The sequence below is a fragment of the Bactrocera neohumeralis genome, chromosome 4 (assembly GCF_024586455.1).
Source record: "Bactrocera neohumeralis isolate Rockhampton chromosome 4, APGP_CSIRO_Bneo_wtdbg2-racon-allhic-juicebox.fasta_v2, whole genome shotgun sequence".
Taxonomy (NCBI): Eukaryota; Metazoa; Arthropoda; class Insecta; order Diptera; family Tephritidae; genus Bactrocera; species Bactrocera neohumeralis.
The window spans coordinates 74,134,069-74,157,264 of NC_065921.1; the positions used below are offsets into that span (position 1 = coordinate 74,134,069).

At 39.0% G+C, this 23,196-nt stretch overlaps 1 protein-coding gene across 1 annotated transcript; it reads right to left on the minus strand.

Annotated features, from left to right (window-relative positions):
- Positions 1-250: 250 nt before the first annotated feature.
- LOC126756680 (SET and MYND domain-containing protein 4) lies at positions 251-4,339 on the minus strand. Its single transcript, XM_050469924.1, has 3 exons — positions 3,498-4,339; positions 2,317-3,440; positions 251-2,235 (listed from the first exon to the last, which is right to left on the minus strand). Exons 1-3 carry the CDS (start codon positions 3,759-3,761, stop codon positions 1,899-1,901), a joined length of 1,725 nt encoding a protein of 574 aa, XP_050325881.1. The 5' UTR covers positions 3,762-4,339; the 3' UTR covers positions 251-1,898.
- Positions 4,340-23,196: the final 18,857 nt, after the last annotated feature.

Sequence of the window (23,196 nt, forward strand, 5' to 3'; positions counted from 1 at the left end):
GTAAAAGAATCTTTTCTGGCCACTCCCAAGTGAATGGCGCTCAGAGAACTTTTCTCACTTGCGTGAACTTCTACACATGGCTCCGTCCTGATTTTGTCGTTAGGGATGCTATTTTTACGGTTTCTAAGGAAAAAATATTACGTGACTTTTTTGCACACCCTAATGTATATATGTACATATGTATATGCTATATACTTACATAAATATAAGTGTGGAGTTGTGAGTAAAAAAAAGCGGCTGTTATGCGCTGTTAGTTTCATCTATTAAAATAAATTGTATTTTATTATTTTTTTTTCATTTGGGTTTGCTTTGTGAAGTTAGTGTTGTTGCTTTCTGGTTTACTTAATATTCGTTTCGTTTACTTTTTTTTGTTTTGCTTTGCTTTTATATCTTTTTAACTGCTTTAACATACAATAAAATGCTTTAGAATAAATTAGAAATTACATGGTTTGTTAAAAACAAGAAAAATAATATTAAAAAGGAAAATAAGATTTAAGAACGCACCGTAGTGCACTAAATGTATTGAAAATATTTAAGAATAAACACTAGAAATAATGAAAATTTAAAAATAATGTGTTTCATTTATACACGATATTGATTAGAAATTGTTAAGAAACCTTTTGTGTGTATTTTCAGTCATTTACCGTTACTTGCATGAAATCATACAATTTGTTTGAGTTTTTTAACCAATATGTAGCACTTGTATTCGTCATACGCAAGCAAGTTAATGCCACTAGTTTTGAGTTTTAGCCACTTCGCTGAGTGTAATGTACAAATATTTTTTTTTTGCGTTCGAAAACTATGCTAATATCAGATATCGGCTTAAACACTACGCTAAAAAAATTGTATTTGAGAAAAACCGTCAAATTTCACATTTTCTACACTTCAAAAGTAAACATTTGTGGAAAAACTTTATATTGCAATTAAATATTTTTACATAGCTTTCGAATGTCATATCAAACTCTATCTTTTATTAAATAAAAATTTTTTGTATACTTATACTTTATGCTTTGCAAAAAAATTATTTTACGTATAAATCAAACAAACGCGTTTCGCTTTTAATATCGAATTATTTTGCTACATTTTGACTTGTTGTTCGAAGTAGTAATACCGTTTTACCGTGCGGCACAGAAAATATACACAAAAAGCTTTTTCAAAAACATACTTCAGCAGCATAGTATATAAGTTTGTAGTTAAGACTAAATGAAGTTGTTCAATATGTTAATATATATAAAACTTATGTTGTGTTTGTTGGCGTTATACTGATGCAAAATGCCGCAAAACGAATACAATTCTTGTTTTTTTTTTGTTTTAATTTCATATACCTACATACCACTGCACACAAATATTTCTATACATATGTATGAAAGTGAAAAGTTGTAACAATTATTTTTTTGCAATTGGATATGGTTTTTATGCGTGCATTTCTGTGTGGCCACACCAATAAGGTGCTAAAAACGCTGCCGCACTAATGCTTCCCAGAGTGTCGGTTGTTATGCAAGCCGCCATTGAATGTGCAACACTTTGAGCGCCGAATAAATTGCTTGGTTTTTCTTAACACTCGACACATGCCAGTATGTACGCGCACACTTCGCGTTTTAGAAAAAAATACGATTACGTCACAAGTATCAACATTTGATGATGTTTTTAGCCGAAAATCCTTTACGCCACATCGATTTCATCATTAATGGCAACATATTTCATCGTCTATATAAATATACTAAATATATGCAAATGCAACTTTTTGTGTGTGTGTTGATGTTGTGTTCCAAATGTATGAATCAATTGAAAAATAAAAAAAAAACTAAAGAAAATTTGACTTATTGCAAGCGAACATTGTTAGCATACATATGTTGCGTGCTTGTGGCTAGATGTGTGTTTCTGGTGGCTTAAGCAGTTTACATTTTAGCTTTTAACGGCACCGCATCGACGAGTATGTGCAATGCCATTTTTAAGCATTCCTCTGCTGAGCTGATCTGGGCGCAGGGGTAGGCGTTCGCATGTTTCGTCAGGAATTCACAGTATTTACGGTAATTATCCATGGCGAAATCATAGTCATAACGTATCAGACTGTCATTGTCCGTCTCATCATTCGCATAGGGCACGGATATTTTAGGTTGCATATGCACATAGTTGGGGTAGTCGTTAACGCAGGCTTCACATTTACAGGTGAAATGATATTGCAAAGATAGTTTTTGTATACGCTGCGCACGTGTAGTGACGGCAAAATGTACACTACAAAAAAAGCAATATAAAAAAAGCACGTCAAAAACTGTACATTTAAAAAAAAAATTTGCAAATTAAACCGTTACTCACCCATATGTATCGTACAGCACTCCGCCGGCAGGTATTGGACGGAAGACAAAGAGATATGCCTTGGTGCCCAGGTATACGCGTAGTGTATTCGGTGCACACGAATGATTGAGCAGCGAAAGAAAGGCAAAAGCACCGGATGAATGTGTGGTATCGTCATTTGTCTCATTCACCTGTTCCACCAAATCGATGCCGTGCATATTCGATGGCGATGTCTGCAGATGTCTGAATAATAGTTCGGTGAAAAAGTTTTCACCCTCTTCACCGCCAAGGTATTCTTTTAATGGCGTAAACTCGATAACAAAATGCTTCAGTACTGCGCACACCACTGAGCGCTGAAATAGATCCGATACGGAACGTAAATGACGATTCGTCACTAGTCCATGTATGGCGCGATAATGTTCGCGTGGCGTAAAATTCGTAAAGTCCAAATCGAATGCAGACTTATTTTGATTTTCAGGATCCTCACAGAACGCCATCAACTCTTCAATGGTGGGGAAGATTTCTATTGCTGATAGGCACACGCGCAACGCAATGCCATGAATTTTATTGAACATATTATGCAGTAAATCGATGATGGGACATTCGTATTTATGAAAAGTGGCGACAGCGCGTTCGCGACATTGCTCCGAGCAGAACATCACCGAGCAACAGCTCTCACAGGGTATAAGTGATAAGTAGTTTTCCACTTTGCAGGTGGCACAACGTATATACCGCATCGGTGGCAAGAGTGTTGAACAGAATGGCTCTTCGGTGGCAACTAGATCACCAACGACCAGATCACGTTTCGTGGTGATAAACCGGCCCTCTTCTTCGGTATATTGCATTTCGAGACAATCCGCAATGATGGGTACTTGTGGATGTGGTTCAAAGGACATTTGAAATTCATATGGTTGAACATCGGGCGCTTGTGTTGCCAGCAGTTGGCGACAGTCATTTTCGCGTTTATCGAGTTTATGCATTAAACGTTCTGGATAATTGGCTTTACGTGCCAGTTCAATATTAACTAGACACTCACGAAAGCGTTTCCATTCAAAAAGCACCGCCGAGCGATTAGCGTATCCGATAGAGAGATTCTCTGAACCAGGCTCCGAATAGCAAATACTTTTATTGTAGAGCTCTAATGCCTAAAAATAGAATATATTAATTAATTTGCTGGTGTAATTTAAATAATATTAATCTACTTGAAAATATTTGCGATTTTTTAGCGAAAATTGCTCGTTTCCCAGCATACGATATTCGGAGCTCTTTTTATCGCACTTCTCCTCGCGCAATTTGTTATTTAACATTATTTTGTCAATATATTTAAAATCGATCAGTACATGTTCAACAAAGTTAACTTTAGAATAGTTTTCTTTCAGTTCATTAAATTTGCCTGATATTATGCCAATAAGCTTCCAATCGTTCAGCTTCTTGACAAGATCATCACTAACATCATAGACATCCATGTTTGCAACAAACGTGTGGCTTCAGCTTCGCCTGGCAGTAGGTGGTATAGTTACGGTTAGTTAGCGTGTGCAGCAATCAAAATATATATTAAATTTATAAGCGATCTTCTATAAAGTAATATTGTACAGCAGCCGAATAATGAAAAATCGCGTAATCCAAATGTAACTTTTAATTCTTATATACGTTCGTACTGCTGCTGGTAGCCGCAAGTGCATGCCGTTCTTTTACCAACAGTTTGTGCGAGAATTTTCTGCTCCCGTTTGACAGCTGCTCGTGGTTGGGGCTCTTATGGCAGCAGCCGCATGCAAAGTCGGCACACTGCATGCAACACACTACACTCTCTTTTAGCTCACAGCACTCAGGGGCCCGTCGTACACCGCCTGTTTTTCAATAACGTTTTATTGACGAAAACCAGGAGTTAATCAAATATTTTTCACTTGTATATGAAATTTCAGCGGTCACGTATTAATTTTTATAAAACAATATGTGTAGTTTAACCAAAAAAATTGTTTTAAATATATCACAAAAATATGTTCGAAGATTTCATCTTCTTTTCCTCGAGCTGTCACAAATGTCAATACGTAACGAGAGTGTGTGCGTGCGGCTCTCGTGGTTTGCTCGTGGTATGCGCCGAAGTGCTGCCCTATTGTTTAGCGCGTAAACAATATTTTTGTGAACTCAAAGTACAATTTGATAGTTTTTGTGACATTAAAAGAAAATCAAACTTTTTCATAATATCTTTAAATCGCAGTTTTTGTTTTAACAAAGATCGTGTATAAAGGCTTTAATTTTTAGAAAAAATTTTAAGTATATTTATTTATATTGTAGATGTGGCTACATTTACAACAGCAACAGTGCGGCTCTTTACAAACCTCGAACCAGCGTTGTGTTTTGATTCTAATTAGCCGATAAATTGGTAGGTCCGATTGGCTGAAAATTTACTAAAAAAAATTCTTTTAATAAAAGTAGAGTTTAAATGGCTTCATTTAAAACCTTTGATTGCATTAAATTATATATGTAACATTGGTTATAAATGAGAAGAGAATTTTAACGATACTATATTTATTTTTGTTTTTTTCCTCACCTTGTTTTGGTTCAAACCTTTACCGATAGATGGCGTTGAAAAACAGGTGGCGTTCTTAACTAAACAAACTACTTTCCTGACAAAATGGAATTAAATACTAAAGAGACCAAGAAGCGGATATTTTAAAAACCGGGATTTAAAAAAGTCTGTTAGATAAGTATGTCCGTAAGATATGATTTCACGCGGCAATTCGAACCCACGGTCTGCGTTGGGTGGTGTTTCGATTCCAAGCAAAGAGGAATCCCATTCACTGTGATGATGCCAATGAAAGTGTTAAAAGCTCCAAAGTTTCCGCTCTAAGCAGATGCCTGCAAAGTGGATTTCTGCGAAAGCATCCCAGCAAAAAATTGCTTGGAGAGGAAAACGTTATGCACCTTAACAGTTCGACATCCAGTCCTATACCGGAGTGCGGTGTTTTGAGATGTTTGGTGCTTTGAGCTGCCTAATATATAAACGTCCGTCCGTTTGTCTTGTAAGAAGTCAGCAGCGTTTCTTTGTCCTTGCTTCAGGTGCTGTCTGCTAGCCACTTGAAGATCTTGTTGCGGCTTTGTACATTCGTCTGATGTAGTGGAAGCGTACAGACTACTTATCATTCAAATTTTACGGTTGTTGACTGTCGGAATTGTGGCGTCATCGACAAAAATGTTGAAGTCTGGTTTATATAATTTTGTTCTGTTAGTAAATATGGTTGCTGATGATTCCAAGCGAAGCCATAGGTTCTTCTCCACCTGGTCTTTCCAAAGGAGTGGAGGTCTTCCTCTTCCTTTGCTTCCCCCAGGTACTCTCAGTGCTGAAGTGTTTTCATCCATTCGGACGATATGACCTAGAATGCGTAGCCGCTGTCTCTTAATTCACTGAATTATGTCAATGTCGTTGTATAGCTGATATAACTCATCGTTTCATCGACGGCGGTACTCGCAGTTGCCAATGCGCATAGGACCATTAATCTTCCGCAGAACTTTTCGCTCGTATCGCCGACTCATCAGATATTGTCATCGTCCATGTCTTTGGTCTTTGTTCGTCGAGGACTTTACTTCTCAATTGCCTACTCAGTCCGATTTCTAGGCTGACGCTGTTGTTGGTATTAATGCTGGTTCCAAGATAGACGAAATTATCTACGACTTCGAAGTTATGACTGTCATCAGTGACGTGGGAGCCAAGCCGCTAATGCGACGACTGTTTGTTTGATGACAGGAGATATTTCGTCTTGCCCTCGTTCACTACCAAACTCAATTAATTCGCTTCTTTGTCCAACATGGAGAAAGCAGAACTAACGGCGCGGTTGATATCGATGCCATCGGCTTATGCCAACAGTTGTATACTTTTGTAGAAGATTGTATCTTCTCTATTTAGATCTGCAGCTCGAATTATTTTCTCCAGCAGCAGATTGAAGAAGTCGCACGATAGGGAGTCGTTTTGTCTGAAACCTCGTTTGGTATCGAACGGCTCGGAGAGGTCCTTACCAATCCTGACGGTTCCTTTGGTATTGCTCAACGTCGGTGACCCAGCCGTATGAGTTTTACAGGGATATCTAGCTCAGACATAGCGGCGTAGAGGTAGTTCCATTTCGTGCTGTCGAAGGAGGCTTTAAAATCGACAAAGAGGTGGTGTGTGTCGATCTTTCTTTTATGGGTATGTTCCAAGACTTAGCGTATGGTGAATATCTGGTCAGTTGTACATTTTCCAGACCTATAGCCACACTAATAAGATCCAATCAGTACGTTTACGGCGGGCTTTAATCTTTCACACAAGACACTCGATAGAACCTTATATGCGTTGTTGGGGAGGCTTATCCGACGGTATTTGGCGCAGATTGTGGGGTCTTACTTTATGTAGATTGGGCAGAGCACACTTAAATTCCAATCATCGACCATATTCTACAAAGAAAATGATGCGTGCTTCTTATCAGTTCTTCGCCGCCGTGTTTGAATAGCTCGGCCGGCAAACCATCGGCCCCACCGCTTTGTTGTTCTTCAGACGAGTAATTGCTATTTGAACTTTTTTCATGGTGGTCAGCGATTGAGGGAAAATGATATCACATACAATAATATTCTAATTAAATATACATATTTAAATAATTAATATGTTTACTTGCACTCAGCTGACCTATATGCATCGCATATTGGTAAATGAGCAATATCCTGTAAATATTTTTCGTAGTTTGTGTGCAAATAACAAGAAGAAGCCTCTTAATTTCAGTCCTCTTTTGCTCATATCTTCACTTCTTCCTTTTCTTTCTTGCTTTTAATCTTTCAACGCAAAGAATATTAAGTGAAGGCTGCAGAGTTATTACAGTTTTATGGAAATATGTTCCGGCTAGAAAGTAAAAGTGCAAAAGTTAAGAAAATATTCATAAAATATTACACGCCGTTGTTTGTTAAGGCGCGATCAGAGAAAACTAACAACAAACTCTTTCAGCTCATGTTAGACTTCTGCGCTATTTCAACGGTTTTATGAAAGTGCGGATGCCTTCGAAGTTTTTAGCCTCTGCAAATTGCTTGAAAATATTGCTCTAGTGAAAAGTTTATTATCTGCACCTAAATTGCATTGTTTACGAGGAAGAAAAGTTGATTTAATTTGTGGCTTGTAAATGCTCGGATTGTAAAATAAAATTAAAAAGCTAAAGCAGCGGTTCAACTTTCGGAGGCAGTTTCTTTCTCATAAAAAAATAATTGAGAACTTGGAAAAAACGTTAACACGGAAGTTAGAATATCCGTCGCTAATAGAGAAGTACAAGGACTTGATTTTGATCGAACTGTTTATGAACAGATTCTGGGAAGCTTATAGCGTTGACTTGGAAAATATCTTGTGCCAAACTTCGTGAAAATATTTCGTAAAATATAAAACCTTTCCATATAAGAACTCGGTTTTGATCGTTCAGTGCATATGACATCTCTATTTTATATTCTTGTAGACAAAAGGACGAAGGATTTCAGATCAATATCTCAAAAACTGAGCGACTAATTCGCGTTTACGCCAATTTTCGATGACTCGGTACAGTATTTCGGCTATAGTACGCTGAATGATGTCCTTGAGTTCTTTGAGCGTTGCTGGTTGATTGTAATCCTTTGATTTAACATATCCCAGGGGCAATAATCTTGTGGCGTTAAATTGCATGACCATTACGATCATTTGACTAGAACATTTTTCGAAGTTATCGAGTCCCCAAACTTTGCACGCAATGTGTCCATGTTTAGACGTGAAACATGAGGTGGGGCACCGTCTTGCTGGAAGTAGAGATTATTCGAGTCGATTTAATTAAGTTGCTGCTTCATTTCAAAAGAAATAAGGTCCGCAATTGCGTTCTCTGAACCCCACAAGGACTCGACTCGACAATTTTTTTTTGTTTGTTGATGAGCCTCATCTGAACGAGAGAACGTGAATTTGAGTAATAATCTACGACAATTTCCAAGCTTTATACCAATAATATGAAACGTAAAATTATGAAATGACAAACCTTACAGAACAAACTGACAAAATTTGACACAAATCCGTTGACAAACATGGCAGCTACAGCTGTCAAAATCACGTCACCCCTGTTGAAATTATTCAACAAAGGATTTCCATTAAAATTTGTGTGCGGAATTCAAAGAATTCGATTACTGACGACAAACCACGTCCAAGACGGCCGTCAATACCAACTGATGATCAACACGCCAATAAAATAAAGGATTTGGTGCATGAGAAGCGACGAGCAACACTCAGAGAACTTACTGGCATCGTTGGAATATCGGAAGGATCAGTCAAAACCATTTTGAAGGATCACTTGGGCGTAAGAAAAGTGAAAGCAAGATTGGTTCCAAAATCCCTAAAGCGAAAAACAGCGTCGGGTTAACGTTGCTGAAATAATGCTTTCCGACTATCAGGGTGTAATTAAACGTATTATGACTAGCGATGAGTCTCAGACCTATGCTTAAGATCTGAAAACAGACGATCAATCGACTGAATATCGGGGCAAAGGTGAGCCGATTATCGAGGTGTGGTGTACTCCGATTTCTTTCCGACCGTTCAAACTGTCACAAAGTAATATTCTTTGAGTATTATGCGTCGATTGGGGGAAGCTTTTCGTAAAATAAAAAGAGGTCGGAATTATCGCGTGGCAACTACCGTATTCGCCTGAGTTAGCTCCGTGTAACTTTTGGCTATTCTTGAAATTAACTTTAACAACTGTTTCGGGGATTGGAAAAAACGTTGGCACAAGTGTACTGGAGTCAAAGGGGATTACTTTTAGTGGGACGACATATGTATGTACATAGATTTTGAAAAATAAATAAGCCGATCCGTTCGATACCAAACGAGGTTTCACACAAGGCGACTTCCTATGGTGCGACTTCTTCAGTCTACACCTGGAGAAAATATTTCGAGCTGCAGAACTAAATAGAGATGGTAAAATCTTCTATAAGAGTGTACAGCTGCTGGCGTAAGCTAAGATGATATTGATACAATTGGCCTCAAAAACCGCGCCTATAGTTCTGCTTTCTCCGGACGGGATAAGAAAACGAAGTAAATGGATCTGGTAGCGAATACCGCAGTTGATGAAAGGATGAGAGCTGTACGAGATATACGACGATATTGATATAGATCAACGAATTAGGGGACAGCAGCTCCGTTGGCTAAGTCATGTCGTCTGAATGGACGAAAGCACTCCAGCTGTGATGGTATTCGATGCAGTACCTGCCGAAGGAAGCAGAAGAAAAGGAAGACCTCCACTTCGTAGGAAAGACCAGGTGAAGAAGGACTTGGCTGCACTTGGAATTTCCAATTAGCGCCAAACTTGGCTATAACCGCGTAAGCGGTGTCTACGCCAATAAAGAAGAAGAGAAGTTGTAATGTCATTTCACTTTTAATATAGTATACATATATTTAAAGCTTAAAGCCAATTTGCACTGATTTTTATTTACGCACACACAATTCTTTACATGTAACCACGATTTTGCGGGTTAAATTAGCGTGAAAACGAAGCGCGCTGAAAGTGGATTGTGATTCAACGAAAATTGTTGCCAGCACTGAGCGGATGTGGAGAAATCATAAAATATTGCTAACCTCTTTGTGATGAATATTTACATACCACTTACCTACTTACATATGTGTATGTGTAAATACAGCAAGCAAAGCTTATTTCTTTGCGCGCTTTTCCCACTTTTCCGCAGAGAAATCAAATCACTTGTTGAAACTTGCGCCCCACGTTAGGCTTTTCCCTGCCTTTATAATCGTACTTTGCAGCACAGTTACCACCTGAAGATTTGTCTTACTTACTTGCCTACTTCAGCCGCCACTCTCCCGCTGCATAGCCGACCTTTATAGGAAAATCTGCGTACTGTAAATTATTTGAAAATGGTTGTCATTAATTTTATGCCTACCAAGTATGAAGTATAAAGCGAATATCAGCACGTATATTGAATATACATATGAATATATATATATACATATCTATTTTACATCTGTATTAATATATGTGTGTGTGTGAGTATGCATGTGCGGTTAGAATTTAATGCGTGCAAAAGCATTAGGCATCCTTGCGTCAAAGTCACTTAAGTATACGCACTTTCTGCTTTGCGTTTGGCATTCGCCTGTAGTGCGTTAGTGCATACCCTGTAGGAAAGCCAGTGCATTCACAATTGAAGCGGTAACTTAAATTGAAAGCGTACAAAATACAGCTTGTGCAAGAAATGAAGTCGCTAGACCTCTCCAAGCGACATCGCTTTGCTCTGTAGGCTCTTGCAAAGTTCCAAGAAGATCCGACGTTTTCGAGCCAAATTTTGTTCAGCGATGGGGCCCATTTCTGTCTCAATCGATACGTAAAAAAGCAAAATTGCCGCATTTGAGATGAAGAGCAACCTCAAGTGATTAAAGACCTGCCATTTCATCCAGAAAAAAACAAGGGATTGGTTCAGTTTGTGGGCTGGTGGCATCATCGGTCCATATTTCTTCAATACTGTTGCCGGTGACAACGTAACCGCCAATGGCGACCATTATTGCGCCATGATAACCAACTATTTCTTCATCTTCTTCTTAATTGGCGTAGACACCGCTTACGCGAGTATAGCCGAGTTAACAACAGCGCGCCAGTCGTTTCTTTTTTTCGCTACTTGGCGCCAATTGGATATTCCAAGCGAAGCCAGGTCCTTCTCCACTTGATCCTTCCAACGGAGTGGAGGTCTTCTTCTTCCTCTGCTTCCCCAACTTTTTAATACCTGAAATTGAAGCTCGTGATCTCGACGATATTTGGTTTCAACAAGACGGCGCCACTTCCCACACATCGCATCAATCAATGGATTTATTGTGAGAACACTTCGGTGAGCAGATACTATAATTTAACGTTTTGGGTCAGTCGATTGGCCACAAAGATCGTGTAATATCACACCGTTATACTTTTTCCTGTGGTTATGTAAAGTCTAAAGTCTGTGCGGGTATTCCCGCTGGGATTCGGGCCTTGGAGCAAAACATCACACGTGTCATCCACCGTTACCGGTCTAAATGCTCGAACGAGCCATCGAAAATTGAACTCAACGGATGGACCTTCTGAGACATAGCCGCGTTCAACATTTGAAAGAGATAATCTTCAAAAATAAATGCCAAAGAATGCTCCTTCGAGTTTTAATAATTTCCTTTTTCCTATTAAATTTGAAATTTCTGTGTTTTTTCTTTAAAAAAGTAGAGTGGGAAAAAGTAGAAAAGAGATCACCCTTTAGAATATTTACTGGTATTTATAGTTTGATAACACGTCAAAAGTTGTTCTCTGTAAGGGAACACATACAATATACATATATGCTTTGATGAATTGTGCATCTTCAATTCAACTATTGAAGCATATTTTCTTAGGTGTCGAAGGTTATGTCGTTGTTGGTAGGCTTGACGACTGTCTTTGAATGATCCATTCTGTTTTGTTTATGATATTTTTACTACTAAACTAAATTTTGGCGGCTATATCTCCAACTGATTCAAGGAAAATTCCAGTTTTTCCACGAACCTTTTTGTCATTACTACAGAAATCGGGTCTACGTGATTGGCCCGGAACCAAATTTAGTTTGTTTAAAGATTGCCAACTCTAACAATATTTCTAACAATTTAATAGATAGTGGTTTCTGTTATGCCAACAACAATAACAATACAAGATTCTCGTTACATTAAACTACTTTGACATTCTAGCGATTCTGCTAAATTTTATTAGACTCGTGTGCACCGGATTACAAGAAAAATCATGCTAAGTAGTCCAAAAAAGTTGTGTATTGAAAGTTGATATGCCAACGGGCTTTTTGTCCTACCGTAAACATTGTAAATTAATGATACTTATAATTTAAGTTACGACTTTCCTGCAGGCCATTTGTATCCTTTAATACACGGCCGCACACGCTGCGCTTTTTTATGTGGGTTTAGTGTAGCTTTCAATTTTTATATATTTTTAATGTGCGCTTTTTGACCTTAACACGCCGTGTGCAAGCGTGATATACTATATACCATAATGTATGTAACTGTTAAAGAACGACATTAAAATACTTTTAAAAGAAAAAAATAACTCGGTTGCACCGATGCTGGCAGACGGTTCACAGGTGTAATTTTTATAAACACACAAAAAGATTTTTGTGGATTTCTTGGATTTGCTCGAGTAAGAAATTTGTTCGGAGATTATAGCGATGCCTGAGGTTATAATCTGTGCTAAATTTCGTGGAGATACCTTGTCAAACAAAAAAGCTTTTTATACAAGGACTTGAGATTGATAGGTCAGTATGTATGGCAGCTATATGTTACAGTTGTTCGATCTGAACAGTTTTTTAGGAGCTTGAGATTATGAACCCTGTTCAGTAAATATAATATATTTTGTATAATTTTTGTTGCTGCCTGAACAAGATCGGCATATTTTCTGGGAGTTGTGGTAGCTATAGTTCTAATGTGTATTTCTAAGCCTACCTTACACACCTTTAGTAGGAAAAGGCCATTCAATTTCAGCTTTATTTGTTGTATGTAATATTATTGACTGAAAACGTAATATTTTTTTTAAATTCCACACATAATTTTATGACTATTAAAACTCCAAAAAACATCATCTAATCTGTGCTCTACAGACTTAATCAAACTTTTTGGCATATCTCCGCTTTGGGAAGTCGTTTCCTAAAATATCTTCTGATGTTACATATGTACATATGTATGTCAATAAATATTTATATTTTTGCACATAAAAATCTGGGATTATGGCATATAATAATCTTGTTTACTTGCCACTTTACATTATTTATACCCGTTGACTACATTTTGCGAAAGGTATTCCAATTTTGCGGATTGTTTGGCAGAGTTCTTCCTACTATTTGTAGTAGGAGACTCGGTTTCAACGGACGAGTTAAGAATACCGACGGTGACAGATAACGGTTGAAACATTTTCATTACAAGAATTCACTCTAAGCTTTGTCATACGCAACCCCATGAGTTCACTTTTGGGAAACACTTTTTGTTGCCTTTCGAAACATTGGTCGAACCGTAATGGTAGTGGCTCACAACAAACCTCTATCTCGGAGGATTTCTGAGCTTTTAGCTTTATTTAAAATCTATCGCGAAGATGTAAATATTACTCCTATTTAGATTTAATTGAACTTGGCGAACCGAAGCCCTGTGGTATAGTAATAACTGTGACCGAAGCACTATGTCGGAGGCATAAGCTTTCTGAGCTTTTAGCTCCTGATTTCAAATCTATCGCAAAGATGTAAATATTACTCCTATTTAGGACTAATTTTGAACTTGGCGAACCGAAGGCTTGCGGTGTAGTATTACCTCTGACCAAAGCACTACGTCGGAGGCGTGAGCTTCAAGCTATTAACCTCATCTCTATCACATAGATATAAGGATTCAATTAAGTTTAATTTTACACTTCATTTGTATCGAAATTATATTCCACTCCATGCAATTTTGAAATGTTTGATTTCGTTTGAACTTCGTCCTTCCTTACGAGTTCCGTCTTAACTTTATGTATGTATGTATATATTACTTATTCCAAATTCCCAGTCCTTTATAATATTTTATTGCTATTTTTTGATGGTAATTTTATGAGCATCGCATGCGTGATATGCGGAAGCAGCTTACAGCAAATGAAGGAGTACCAAATGTCAGGATTAAATGCGCGAGTTGAGGGTTTACTGAAATCCAAATTACCGGCCAGAAGCGAGGGATATACTTTATGATATCGTATAAAATTTATTGTCACTCGCGTTGCAATTAAAAGCTTTCAATAATTATTACGGCTTACCATAGTTGATGGATGTGTTCGTAATGCGAAATCCGAAGAAATATGATCGTTGATATTCGAAGAGCCATGTGCTGGTGCCTCAAAAACGACAAACAAGAATGACGTAGCAAAGGTTTACAGTGTTGTATTTGAAGTTTGCCAAATTAAGGAAGGTCAGCGAATTAGTTGAGACAGCAGGCAACTCAAAAGACCGCGTGAATCAAATGAAATAACAGGGTTTTTAATAAGAACGCTACAAAGTGGATTATCAATGAAATTCTTAATTCCTGTGAAACTACATTCGATGCCATTATATATGGAACTTGATCACTGCATAAGCGACACGGCCACCCTTGCAGAAATCCAGACGCTGAACCCAATTTTCGACGATTTTCAAGCATAAATCGGCCGATACTGCTGCAATTTCACATTCGATATTCGTACAAAGTTCAGCAATCGTCGCTGGCTTGTTGGCATAGACCATAGACTTGACGTAGCCTCACAGGAAATAGTCTAATGGCGTCAAATTGCACGATCGAGGTGGCCAATTGGTCCATTTCGTTAGACAACATTACCAAACTTGGTTTTCAATAAATCGATTGTAACATTCACTGTGTGGCTTGTGGCGCCGTCCTGTAGGAACCACATATTCTGCAAGTCCATATAATCCAATTCGGGCCAAATTATTCGGTTATTGATACGGGCTCATTGGCACGGCAACATTTTGTACTGTGCCGGTGGATTCAGTTCTTGTCCACTAGACGCTCAATTGTTGATCTGACAGGATGATTATGACGACCATAAATTAGACGTAACTCTCTTAAAGTTGAGGCCACTGACTCCGAATTTCGGTAGTAAATTTTAATAATTTCGACTGGTTTTTGGTTTGTATATCTTTCCATAATGAAATGGCAAATCTTACTGAAAAGAAATGTCAAAAGAGCGGGGGAAAATATGGCGTCGTTTGCTGTCCCGATTGGTCTACTTTTTAGCGTCCCATTGAAAACCCCGTTAGTAGGCTTATTGGTAAGAAGTGCTGACTTTTTCAGAGAGGTGAGCCTTCACTCCGACAGCAGAGCTGCAATTCTACATACAATTCTAATTCACTGGAAATAGTATCAAGTTATTCCATCATCGGACTGCGTGGTTGCTTGATCATACTGGAACGCTGGTAACTGCAAAGCAGATGTGCTAGCCAGATCGGAATGGGACCGAGTTCCACATCTATTGCTATTTTGCGTTCTTGCACTAGACCAATGTTCTTCGCAGGCGCTTAGCAGGCGTTTTTCGATAACCCAATAACTGCGTGTGCATGATCTTTTTTGGTTTAGAGCAGAAAGCAGTAGATCCTCTGAACTGCTTGGCTTTACCAAAGTTCATCTTGTCGTAATCGAAAGGGTTTTTATCCAGGTACTTTCTCCTCCATTATCCAGTCTTTGCAAAACTGCGGTTGAAACATCTCGTTAGTCCTAACTTCAGCGAACCGTCTTAACAAATTTTTGAAAGGCTTAGAGCGTTTGTCGATTTGTAAGGGTGTTATGATCTACGGGGTCCAGGGCACTCGAAGTGTAACAAACTTCAGACCGTTCGCGCGGCTGTCGCACTGGAATCAGCTGTTTATAAATTTGCTGAATGACAGTTCGGAGTATTGTTCACAAGTGTACAAAAGCGTTTTGCCAAAAGTGAACGCAAAAAAAAGTGATCAACGATGGAATTCAAACGTAATAGTGTGATTGCTTTATATTTAGCTGGAAAATCACAGCCAGCAATTGTTCGTGAGCTCAAACATCTTAATGTGAATAAAGTTTTTGTTTATCGCACCATCACTCGTTACAATGATACTGGTAGCATCGCAAAACGCCATGGAGGTGGTCATCAAAAGACTGTAACGTCACGTGAGATGGTTCAGAAAGTGAAGAAGCGACTTGAGCGAAATCCACGACTAAGTGCCAGTCAAATGGCTAAAGAACTGAAAATATCCGACCGCAGCACTCGACGCATATTGAGAAAGGAGCTCAAGGTCAAGCCTTACAAGTTCCAAAGGCCCATGATCTCACACCGAAGCAGCAACAAATAAGACTTGAGAGAGCGAAACAGTTGCTTCGCTTGGCCGAAAGCGGTCAAATTCCGAACATTGTGTTTTCTGATGAAAAAATGTTTCCAATTGAGCAATGACCGACCGTTCATACGAGAATCTAAGTCATCGGTAGGCCACCAGGAGGTAGCACCCGCCACAAATAATGGTTTGGGCCGCTGTCACCGCAGATGGTCGCTCTCCAATTGTTTTCATCGAGCCTGGCGTCAAAATAAATGCGACATATTATCGGGAAGGTGTTCTGGAGGCTGCTTTGAAGCCGTGGGCAAACAAATATTTCGGTCGCAAACCATGGGCGTTTCAACAAGACTCGGCATCGTCTCACAAAGTGCGAGTAAACCAAGAATGGCTGAAAAACAACGTTCCGAACTTCATTACGACCACACAATGGCTCTCGAATTCACCAGATGCGAATCCAATGGATTATTCCCTCTGAGCCATTTTGGAGAGCAAGGTCCGACGTAAAAAATACACCAGTCTCGATATGAATGAAGCAAGCCATTGTCCGTGAGTGGGCCAAAATACCGGCAAGTCACATCCGAGCAGCTTGCGATTCGTTTTTTGACCGTCTCAAGGCCATAGTTATGGCAAAAGGTGGTCATATAGAGCAAAAGTTAATTGTTCCTGAATTTATAATTATTTTCACACATTTTGTACCTTAAATTAAATAAAAATAATTTTCCAAACCGAATTTATGACTTTTTTAATTGGTTACACTTCGAGTGCCGGACCCTGTATTATAAGAGACAACGGACCGGCGGTCTAACCTGTTCAAGTAAATTCACTATTAGGACTGACTACTATACCTAACCTAACCTAACTACAAGTTTGATTTATGGAGAAACAATGCCTACAGGTGACGGAAGTGTAGGAGGTAGCCAGAAATCTTATTGGAAACACCAAAGCTATACTATAACGGTTGTTTATATCTAACTCAGCTATCTCTTATTGAAATTTCTTCTTCTCGATGGCAAAATACTACACTACCGTGCTTTATATTTTTAAAAATGGTACCACTTTCTAGCTAATTGTAGGCTCAGCTCAAATTTATAGCCGATTTTGGCTAATAAATATTTTATAGAAATTAAAATGTCAATTCAAGTGGTGCACTTAGTCACATTAGTATTTATTTCAGATTTATGTAAATATTTAGATGGTAGTCAGCTATTAGTGCGTGGATTTGCCTGCCATTACTAAAACGCAATTTGAAGATTTTAGTTGCAATCAATTCGGCATTTTCGTAAGCAAGCGAAAAAGCTGTTACATAATGCATAAACGCATTTCTATGCAGCAGCAGCAGCTGTTCGTTTAAACGCTTGCAGGCCGCATACAGTTACATAACTACACTGCCAAAGCCGCTTGCATATTTTGCACTCATTTGTCAGACATATACTACATACATATCTACACAAATTTGGCATGCGCATTTAATTTTCTTACAAGTGTTTTTAGTAGCTTGCCATGTGCCATATTCTACCCGACAGCGCCGAAACGCTCCTACGAAAGGACGCCGGGGTTAAGCAGGGATTTGAAGGAACGTTGCTCAGTTGCTCAGCTCCTCATATATTAAATGATGCAAAATATGCAAAAGTAGCTTAGGGTGGCCCATGCATATCAACCACATTGCGCGTACTCATCAAATGCCTCGTTAGTTAGCAGATAGTGCAGCTCACACGAAAGGCTGTGCAAATCGTTGTTCTTTAAAAAGGGGCGTGCATCAGAATAGGGGTTTATCTAATACATTTGTTTTGTAACTTGCAATGTTTATTATCATTCAGAAGATTATTCTTTGGCATTTAATTTTTTAAGATTATCTCTTTCACATGTTGGCAACGGCTACGTCTCAGATGGTCCATCCGTTGAGTCCAATTTTCGATGACTCGTTCGAATATTTCGATTAGTAACTGGTGAAAGACGCATGTGATGTTTTGCTCCAAGGCCTGAATCGAAGCGGGATTGTCCGCGTAGACTTTCGACTTCACATATCCCCACAGGAAAAAGTCGAACGGTATCATAATACAAGATCTTGGTGGCCAATGGGCAGGTTCAAAACGTGAAATTAACTGCTCTCCGAAGTGTTCTCTCAATAAATCCATTGATTGATGCGATGTGTGGGAAGTGGCGCCGTCTTGTTGAAACCAAATGTTGTCGAGATCACGAGCTTCAATTTTAGGTGTCAAAGGTTGGTTTATCATGGCACGATAACAGTCGTCATTGATGGTTACGTTCTCACAAGCATCATTTTTGAAGAAATATGATTACACCGGCTCAAAAACCACAACAAACCGTTGTTTTTTTGGATGAGATGGTAGCTTTTGAATCACTTCAGCTTGCTCTTTGTACCAAATTCGACAATTTTGTTGTTTATATACTCATTGAGCCAGAAATGTGCCTCATCGCTGAACAAAATTTGGCTCGTAAACGTCGGACCTTCTTAGAACTATTCAAGAGCCGATGGAACGAAGCGATGTCGCTTGGCTCTGTCGAACTGTCGGCTTCAGTTCTTGCACAAGCTATATTTTGTGCGCTTTCAATCAAAGATCTCGACGTAAAATGCGCCAAGTCGTTCCATACGTCAGTCCGAGTTGCTGTGAATGGTCTATTCGGTTGAATATTATCTAATAATAATCTGTCATAATAAGGCTATTGAAAAAAGTACCCATACTTGGATGACCCGTTATATGGTAGCATATATGATATATGTATATATTACCAGAAGTTTGAAATTCGTATATTATTGGATATAGGGTCATAATCAAGTGGGCAGATAGAAATGGGCGATACAAAATCGTTGATATTACTCTCTCCTCGTTGGGAGGTTCTATTCTGTTATTTTACTTGGGGCTTATCCTGGAAGGGAAGTTGTCATGGAAGCCAAACAACCCCTACGAGCATGGACAAACTGAAATTCTCCACTGCTTCGATTGCATTCCTTATAATTTAGATCATTCTATCAGGGAACCCTTCCTGCGAGAGATTTGTTGGCGGGGCGAAGCCGTTGGAGAACAGATGTAAGGAATTTTTTTACGAATGAAACCAATTTATGAGGGGGGGTAGGATCATTCTTAGGTCGGGAACTTTCCGTCAACTCTAGTGTCAGGATACGAGAGCACTGTAGTGTTTTTCAAGCAGAGGGGGCTGTCAACAAGGTAGTGTTGGATATGCTGCTCCGAAGTGCAGCCTCTTTCAGAGAGGTATGTATTCACTCCGATAGGCGTGGGGCTATACTGATTTTGAGCTAGCTGACTGTGCGTTCAAAACTAGTCAAGGACTGCATGACCTCATTGCCCGGTCACAGTATAATTGCCGGAAGCTGTCAAGAAGATGAACTTGCTAGGGAGAGCAACCTTAGCTCGATTACATCCGATTGAAGGGGATCAACATCAGTGAACTCGGTAAGCGCTGGTCAACAATCAGAACTTGAGTGAATGTGAGATCCTTCTGGCCCAAAATGCACCGTAAGAGATCCGTCTTGTGCCAAACCGAGGTTGAAAATATCTTGATATATGTCGTCTTAATAAATTTGTGTTAAGCTCAAAAAACTACGTCGATCTATAAGGTGATGCACTTTAAATTGATTAACACACAGGACAAATATTTGTCCAAGTGAGATCCATCGATTTTTTTGCAATAACCTAATCTATATTGTGACAAAAAAGCATCCAGAAATTGTAATTAATCAGAGTGGTAGAAGGCCTTCAAAGACGGTCGAGAGATCGTTGAAGACATGCCTCGCTTTGGTCAACCTTCGAGCTCTTCAACTTATGAAAATATTGAAAAAAGTGAAGGTCCCTTTTAGTCTTTTACCTACTATATTATCCCTAATTGTATGTTGGATAAAATTACCCTTGGGATATTCAATAATCCTGTTAACACCGCCGTTGTCAAACATAAGGTGTTATAGTTGCTGTTACTTGGCGATATTTCGATTACAATTGTTAAATTTTTAAGAGATTTATTTTTAATCCACCTCGACGAACTCAATAATCATCTTTTGTTGTAGCTTTATATTCATTTGAAGCTGTATTTTTCCAAGTACTTTAATTTTTTTTGTAGTTAACTCATTACTTACACCTAACATCCAACTAATGTTAAGTAAACCCCTCTTCAGAATATTTTTCCAGGCACCAGCAAATAACCGTTTACCCATATATCTCAAAAACATGCGTAGAATATGTATGGGTGAGACAGCAGGTTACGTAGTAAATATCCATTATTAAGAGCGCAATGCATCGATCCTACTTTGGAGAAGCTGTATCTCCTTGTGGCGATTTAAACCTTTAGCATCAGCACGAGCTATAAAGGTTAAATGTCAGTAGCAGATGCAGTGAAGGGTACACATGCATGTGAAGAGAGTAAAGAAAGTATGTATGTAGATACCTACTGATAGATATGTACTTGTATATACACTTGTGTGGGAGTTGCATGCTTAAGGAAGCGCGATGCTGCTGATATGTGTGGCATGTAAATAAGGCCAACATCGCGTTTTTCACGTTACAGAGAAAATAAATAAAGAGTAGAATTTGAAAAAGAGCTGAGAGTGAAAAGCACAACAGAAAAATGAATAAATATTCCGTACATTAAACGGGCTGAGTACAACAGGGAAATGTGCTAATGGCGTATTTCAAATAAGCGAGGGATTAAAGAAGTCGAAGGTTAATACAAATCTGCTAGGAAACAACGCAATTACGAGTTAATGGAAAACTAAATGAACCTTAAGTAATACTGCATTATTTGAAGATTATTTGAGAAGAACATGCATGTGAGAAGAATAACTTCTCTATTACTCGTATACACATTTAAATTGATCTCGATTGACAAAAAAAATATATGTTTACTTAATACAGATCTTTATTAACGCCTTCAAATTAGACTTCTGAGCGAGTACAAGTATATTTGTTATAAGCGTCGGCTGGGATGACCTCCACTGCCTTCAATGAATTTTTTTTTTTTCGGTTTTGCTTCATTTTTGGAACGCCACTGTTGAAACTGTTGAACAGTTTTAAAGTCATCTTTATAAGCCCACGTCTCGTCACTAGCTGTTATGAGTTTGATGAATGTTGGGTTCTCAGTGACCTTGTCGTTTTTCCAAAAAGCTCTGGTCCTTGGTTATGTGTTTAGCTTTAAAGTGCTTCATACAAAAAATAAAAACCAAAATGTGTTGTGTCTATCCATAAAATATGTTGAGATCATCTGAAATCTTTCGGTTGGCAACACCCAAACACTCTTTCTTTAGTTTTTTCGATGTCATCGTCATTAACAGAGTCAAGTGACTTTACTATCTTCACTGAATGCTTTGTGCCACTCAAATAATTATGTTAATGATAAAGTATATACTCCTCAAAACATATTTTCAACGATTCCATAGCCGTAATTCCATTGGAAACATAAATTTACAAGCAACTTTGTTGTTAAATTCTTTTTCTTGGTGAAAATCGCCACTTAGAATATAAGAACAACCCAATCGAGCTCCTGGAGCTTGTGGCGAGTCACATCGATGTATCTGGTTTGGCGTAGTTCTGATGGAAGGCAATTAGTTTCATATTGATCAAAGTTGGGCGCTTCCGGGCAATTGATTCCATTAGACAGCCTAATTGTTGACAGTAGACGTCAGAATTAAAAGCTTGGCCGTAGGAGAGGAGCTGAAAGCAGATGATTCCCTGCCAATCCCACCAAATACATAGAAAAATGGCCACGATTACTTTCGCTTGACCCTGCCGTCAGTGATCTACTTTTCGTCTCCATACGCTTCAGAAATGGATCGATTTTGTCACGATTCAGCAGCTAGTCGCAGATGGAAAATCGTTTCATTAGGTTATTTTGCATTAACTCGTGGCGCAATCGTTCAACGAGATTCTTTTTGTAACCGGCCTTACTTAAATGTTTTCAAACGGTTGTTTGTGGAATCAAAGTTTTCGATCGTTTCCATCATATCTATTCGTAGGTCAGCAATGACGCGACGAATAATCTCTTTAGACAAGTGACTTTACATAATCCTACGAAAAGGAGCCCAGCAGTCTCACCACCAGATATCGGCGATGAAAAGTTTCATTGCGTTAGCTCTTATTACAACTAATATTACCGAATAGCTGAAACCACATTAGGGGATACCAGAATTCGTCTCGGCACTGCAAGAGTGGAGTGCTACGAGTATCCGCCTGTTATGGAGCCTTGTAGTGGACGAACTGCTCGTGTTGCTAACTAACAATCGAATTCGCTGTCAAGGAAATGCGGACGACATTGTAATCATAACTAGAGGAAAAGTTGAGGACACTCTCAGCGATATTGTACAAAGGGGACTAGGCCTAGGCAAGGGATGGTGCCTCATCTTAAGATCCTTACCCTTTGGAAAGAGAAGATGGAGATGACTAATATTGTCAAATACCTGGGTCGTATGATGGATTCCACTCTGCGATGGAAGCATCATGTTGTCAAAGCTACTAAAGCACTTATGGTGTGCAATCGGCTGGCTGGTAGATGCTGAGGCTGCAAGCCAAGGATTGTCAGATGGTTGCCGTTGACCGGTTTTGACTTAAGGAAGGGTGCCTTGAGTCTCGAAAGCATCGAAGACTTCGGCTCAACTATTGAAGCTGCAACAACTCGGCAGCATCTGCGTGTCGGGTACTATGCGCACATGTCCGAAGGCGGCACTTGAATTCATGCTGGATCCGACACCGCTTCACCTAGTAATCGGACAGGTTGCCAAACACACACTGCTACAAATGGCGAAATATCACTGGATCTTCTCCCAAGAAAAAACATTACCAAAATTGTAAACTTCACTAAGAAGTCCAAGGTTATTCTCAGCTTTAAGGCTGAATGGAACGATTCCGCACTCGAGCTACTGCTTAGAGATAGTAAAATAAAATGATACACCGACAGCTCGAAAACATCGGAGGGAACTTGGCGCAGGAGTCGCAGAACCACACACCAAACTCTCCATATCTGTAGAAAGTTTCCCGAGCATATTGCAAGCAGATAAACCTCTGACGCAACTATCACAATGAAGGTATAGTTACACTCAGCGTTAAAAGCGATCTC